The sequence below is a fragment of the Tamandua tetradactyla genome, chromosome 23 (genome assembly GCF_023851605.1).
Source record: "Tamandua tetradactyla isolate mTamTet1 chromosome 23, mTamTet1.pri, whole genome shotgun sequence".
Lineage (NCBI taxonomy): Eukaryota > Metazoa > Chordata > Mammalia > Pilosa > Myrmecophagidae > Tamandua > Tamandua tetradactyla.
Window position 1 is genome coordinate 635,175 of NC_135349.1, and position 6,000 is coordinate 641,174.

At 70.8% G+C, this 6,000-nt stretch overlaps 1 protein-coding gene across 1 annotated transcript in view; it reads right to left on the reverse strand.

The window, feature by feature from the left end:
- The window catches only part of ADAP1 (ArfGAP with dual PH domains 1), a 34,867-nt gene extending 29,203 nt beyond the window's left edge, over nucleotides 1-5,664 (reverse strand). Inside the window, exon 1 of the mRNA XM_077140399.1 lies at nucleotides 5,583-5,664. Within this exon, the coding sequence (XP_076996514.1) occupies nucleotides 5,583-5,664 (82 nt within the window). The remainder of the gene's footprint in view (nucleotides 1-5,582) is intronic.
- Nucleotides 5,665-6,000: the final 336 nt, after the last annotated feature.

Genomic DNA, 6,000 nt, shown 5'->3' on the forward strand with positions numbered 1-6,000 from the left:
CAGGGAGCGCACAGGGGGCTGGGGGTGGGTCTTTGGTGGGCGTGGCTGATGGTGGGGCTGGGCGGGGCTTGGCAGGCAGGCGGGGCTTGGCGGGCGGGCCGGATCCCACCCAGGATGTGCGTCTCCAGAGCGCAGCAAGTGGGGGGCCTGGCTGCACCTGCCCTTGCCGCCTTCCTCCCCTAGGCCTGGGCGAGGGGTCAAAGGTCAGGTCCGCATCTGGCTGCAGCCCCTGCCACGGGGCAAGGAGCCATGGAGGCATCCCCTGCTCCTGTGCCCTGGCCCCTGGGACTCCCCATGTCCCGCCCCAATGGCCTGGAGTCCACTCCCAGTGACCCCGGGGTGCAAGGCCGGTGTTGGGGAGGGGCGCCTCACCCCTGCCCTGGGGGGGCGAAGAGGTGGGGGGAGCCAGCTCCCACCGGCCCCAGATGCCTGGCGCCCCTGAGGCAGGGCAGCAGCCGCCACCCAGCTCCCTGCTTGTCACCGCCCTGCACCGGCCCCCGCCGCTGTTTCCGGAGGCCCGCGGGCACTTGGCCCAGTGAGCCCCACCCTGGGGCTGAGCCGGAAGAGCCGGTGACCCCCACGCCGAGGCCCTGGGGGGACCCGTCCACCCTCTCTGTGGCTGGCGGGACCTTTGCCCTTGCGAGGCGGACGTGGCGGAGGCCGAAGGGGACAGTCTGGGGCCGAGAGCGGCCTGGGCGGCTCCGGCTAAAGGGCAGGCCCAGCTCCCTGGGAAGAGGACCGGCCGTGCCCACAGCGCCCGGCGGGCAGCCTCACCCCCGCCCGGCCCGGCCCCCACTACCCGCGGCTGCTCCGCAGGGTCTGTCCATCTCGAGCCTCGATATTTGCAGGTTCCGCCCCGGCGCACCCACCTCCTACTGAAGGGCACGTGTGACCCCACCAGCCCCACGCAGGAAACCTCGAAGCCCAGCCGCGGCTCGGGCCCCCTGCGGCCTGGCGGTGCTGCGTCCCGGGTGGGCCGAGGGGCCGTCCCGTCCGTCAGCACAGGAGGCCGGCCTGCGCAGAGGACACGCGGCCACGTGCGCAACGAGGCGTCCCCGCAGGAGCCGGGAGCCAGGCCCGGGCCCCAGCTCTGCCCACCCGCGGCGCCTGAGGCCCCTGCACGGCCGCGCGGGCCCTTCCAGCACGTTCCTCACACCCCGGCGGTGGGCTGCCCCGCCCCGACGCGGAACCCAGCCGCGTGGGCTCCCTGGCCGGCTCCTCCCTCCTCCTCTTCTCTCCTCCTCCTCTCGGGTGGACTTGCTGAGACTTGTCCCCAACGGCCTCCTGGCCTTCCCGCGGGCTCGGGCACACACCTGCACCTGCCGCTGACCCGGTTCAGGCGCACAGCTGGGGTCAGCTCCTTTTCCGTCCTCCCCGGCCACTGCCCAGGGAGACCCTGCCCCCCCCCACCCCACCCCCCAGGCCCTAGGAACTGCTCATCTCCTTTGGCCACGGATGTCGGCTCATTCTAGAGCTTTCCTGTAAATGCAGCACGCAGGGCGGCCCTTCCCTCAGCCTCCACCAGGCACTGACCCCACCGGGTCTGACCTGGGGGGTCCCTCCGGCCATCTGTGCCCTCTCCAGGCTCTCGGCCTGCGGCCTCCACATTCCCCATGCCCACCGTGCCCGCCGTCCACTGCAGCCCAGAGCTTGTCCCCGGGCGGCCACGGGTCAGCAGAGGCAAGGTGGACGGGGCCCACGGGGTCCATTCCGAGCGACTGCTTTGTGCAGGGCCTGAGCGGGAGAAGGGGTCGCGTGTCACCAACACGGAGAGGACAGTCCAGGCCTCGGAGCCGCAAATCCAAAGGCCTGGGTCCAAGTCGGCGGGCCTGGGGACAGGGGGAGACGCAAGGTCTCCGGAGCTAACGCATGGCGCCTCTCACGGGTCTTGGGGGTGTAAGGATGTGTCTTTGGACGACTGGGGATGGCCTGGCAACCTGGCAACGTGCCCGGAGCGGGGGACAGGGCTGGGGGAACTCTCGGGTGGGGGGTGAAAGGAGGTGGGGTGTGGGACCCCAGCCCCTCCCAACCATTAGAAACGGGACTGCAAAGAAGGGGCTATGGCCAGAGACGTGGAGGGGACCCAAGAGGGGAGCGTCTCAGAAGCCATGTGGAGAAAGCTGGGCTTGGGGGCGTGTCTCTGTTTGTCCTTAACGTTACTATACATACGTGTGCCCCCACCACATCCATACCACACACTCACCGCGCGCTGCCACGCCCGGGCCTCACCAAACCCCCACCCCAAAGGAGACGGCACCGCCCCAGCCGCCCCGTTCCACTTCCGTACCCAGGAATTTGCCTGCTCTGGGAACTTCGTATAGGGGGACCCTCTCGTGGCAGCAGCATCTCGGGGCCCCCCAGAGGGCGCAGTGCACCCGCCTTCCAGCGAGCATGGACAGGCCGCCAGGCGCAGGGAGCCTGGCCCCGTGCGAGCCCCGCTCTCAGCTCTTTGGAGTGTCAACCTGCAAGGAGGGGAAAGTGGGAAGGAGGGTGGGCGCAGTCTGCCTTCGTCCCCGCGGGCCCCGGAGCCCGTGCGAGGCGCTCAGAGCCCCACGCGAGCCCCCAGGACACATCGGCACGCATGCCGCTGCAGGGTGGGACAGCGGCAGGTCGCGGCGGGAGGCCAGACTGCCCCCAGCCGCAGGGCCCACCTTCCAGCCCGGATGTCCACAGGGGACAAGGAGAAGGCAGGGGGCAGATCAGAGAGCCCTAGGGCCCAGAATGGGGACCACGCGGCTGCCTCCCAGGCCGGTGGAGGGCAAGGGCCTCGCAAACGCCCTGGGCCCAACCCGGGGAGACACCGGCCTCACCCAGAGGTCCACGGCCTCAGAGGTCTACCCAGCCACCCCAGTACTGTGGAGGGGGGTGACTGTGCCTCCTGTGCAGCCTCCTCCAAAATGGGGGGGGGGGGGCTGCAATCAAAGAGGGAATCTGGGTAGGGCGGAAGGCTCCTCCTCAGTCCTGGTCCACAATGGGCAGGCATAGAGGGACCTGTGGGCTGAGACCCAAGCATGAAACTAGGTGCGCCACTGTCCGGGGAGGGGGTGCCTGCCCAGCCCCTCCCACCAGAGCCACATCCCCACACAGGGACCCCTCCCCAAACCAGGCCAAATTCTTCAAACACCTGTCCTCCAAGGTGCCCCTTGCCAGCTTTCTGCAATTTCTGAAATGTCACCTCTGCCCAGAAGCCTTCCAGGGTTGCACTCAAGTTCCTCCCACAGCCCCTGTGGGCAGGGCGCACTCACACCATCACCTCTGGGTCCCAGAGCCCAGCCCAGATGTGGGGGTGGGAGGCAGTGAGGGGGACCTCAGGTCCTGCTGTGGCATGAACAGGCAGTGCCCAGAACACCAGGTCCCCAGGTGTGTCCTTGCCTAGACCTCCGCATGGACAGCCCAAGTGGTCCTGGAGTGGTGGTTTGACCTGTGCCCCAGGTGACCTGCAGCCTGGTCCCACACCACCACGCCCTGTCAAACCAGCTGGGGGCCTGGGGCACACAGTCCTCCCCACACGAGACCAAAGCCCACAGCCCAAACACAGGGTATCCTGGAGGGAGCCCAGGTGCACCCCCGACCCCCAGCCCCAGGCGGCTTCTAGATGAGCCCACGGACAAGGGCAGGGAGGGGCCTGGAGGACAGCCCCCCATGCGTGGATGGGCATGGGGAGGGGCCAGAAGCCGGGCCCCCACTGCCTTCCCCCCAGGAGCCACCATGGCCTGCTGGCAAGGAGACATCAAGGCCACTTGAGAAGCCCCCAGGCTGGTCCCACACTGCCAAGGTCCTGCTGGCTATGGGTGGGGGGAGCGGCCAAGGACCCGTCCACACCCTGCGTCAGGCGCTTTCCCTTCTGCCGACAAGTGGCCCCCGGCCGCCCACCCTGACCACAGCAAGAAGAGGGGACTCCAGCTGGCTCTGCGCCAGAGAGGGTCTCGGACCCTCAGACAGACCCGGCCGGCTCAGCAGAGAAGCAGGGACCTGCCACGGCCTGGCACAGGGGGCCCCGCTGCCCCTGACAGCGCCTGCCCCACCAGGGCCCCGGCGCCCACCCCCCCGAGAAGACACAGCAGTCCAGTCTGTTCCATCAACAAGGGGCAGCCCACGGCCCCAGCGCTGGGGGCAGATGGCATGGGTGGGGGTGGTGGTGTCCACCTGGAGTCCCCAGGGCTGTCGGCCCCTCCCTCTTTGAAGCCTGCGTCCCGGCTGTAAAAGGGAGCAGCCCCCATGTCCTATCAGCTCCGCTGGACTCCCGGGCAGGCCAGGCAAGGTGCCGAAGTCATGGCCAATTTAGGAAATCTCAGACTTGGCCCGATGGGTCCCAGGCAAGGAGGGAACCAAGCCCCAGCTCGTAACCCCTGGACTAAAAAGAGGGGATGTGGATGGCACAGCAGCCCCGAAGCCCTGTCTCCATCTGGAGGGCAGGAGCCATGGAGGGGCCTGGGCAGTGGGTAGAGAGGGGAGGCCAGTACCAGGAGGCCAGGCTCTCCTGGGCACAGCCAGCATCCTGGACAGGGGAAATACAAGTCTGGGAGCAAGGGGGATCGGAGGGTGACATCCCCGCACACTGCCCATTTGGAGGGCCCCTCTGAGGCCCTGCCCCAGAGGCCAGGGAACAGGCTAGCCATTGCCATCAGCTCCCAGGAGCACGGGCTGTCAGAGACCCCTCCTCTCAGATGCTGGAGAGGGGAGAGCCGGAACCTGTCCTGGTTTCAGGGCCTCAAATGGGCATCTCAGGGGGCAAATATGGGGCTCCCTGCCCTCCCCCCCAGGGGCATGGTAGGCTTGTTCTGGGTGCCTCAGACCAGGAACCCCTATACAGACGTGGGGGGCCACAGCCCACCCTGGGTGGCATGAGCAGGTGAGCCATGGGGTGTCCTGCCCTCCCCACCCCTACCCCCACAGCAAGGGTGCCGTTCAGAGGCAGCCATGTGCTGGCCTGAGAACCCAGCCTTCCAGGACAGGTAGCCTGGGGCGGCGGAGGTGGCGGAGGGGGAGGTGGGTCTGGACTCTGGGCTTTGGAAATCACCGCTGGCTGGGAGCAAAGTCCAGGAGTTGCCGCCCGCGTGGTGCACCCCTCGCCCACTACCCGGGCCACCTGCCCCGAGCCACCCAGGTTTCCTCCCTCGGCTCCCGGCCCGGGCACGAGGGTGGCACCTGGCGGGACCCCTGATGTCACCTGCAGGTGGCCGCGAAGCAGGTGGGCCCCCACCCCCACTTGCAAAGCCCTGGGGCCGGCGGCGTGTCCCCTCCCTGCAGCCGGCGCGCGGCATTTCCTCTTTCTTTGCGGACCGAGGCTTTCGCAACGCCGCCGGGCCGGAGCGGGACCCGCAGCCGGCGGGGGAGGGGCCCGGGGAGGCGCCCTGCAGTCCGCCCGCGGCCGGGGCCACCCAGCCGCCGCCCAGGGCCCGCCGGCCGCAGGTGCAGGTCGGGGCCCGGCGCCACCGAGCGGGCCGGCGCGAGCGGCCTCTCCCCTCGCCCCGGGCCCCGCGCCGCCCCGGCCCCGCTCCCGCCCCGGCGCCCTCCCGGCCCCGTGCCGCCCCGCGCCCTGCGCCCCCGGCCCGCGCCGCCATCCCCCGGCCCGCACCTACCCGGGACGCCGCAGTCGGCGCAGCGCGCGTTCCCGGGCCGCTGCAGCAGCTCCAGCAGGGCGTCGCGCCGCTCCTTGGCCATGGCCGCGCCCGCGAGCCCGCCGCCGGCGCCGGGAGGGACCGCGAGGGGCCGGGCCGCCGGGGAGGGAGGGTCCGCCCGGCCACGCTAGGGCCCCGCGCAGGCCGCCCGCCGCCGCCCCTGCGCCATCCCCGCCTCGGCCCCGCGCCGGTTCCGCATTCCAGGCGCGCCGGGCACCGGCCCCGCCGCTCGTGTCGCCGCCCGCCGAGCGTGTGTGGCGCGGGGCCGGGGCGCGCGGCGGCGATGCCCGGGCGCACGGCGCGGCCCGCGGGCGGCCCCCAGCGGCCAGGGCGGGCGGGCGGCGGCCTCCTCCCCGCGCCCATCCCGGGTGGCGCCAGG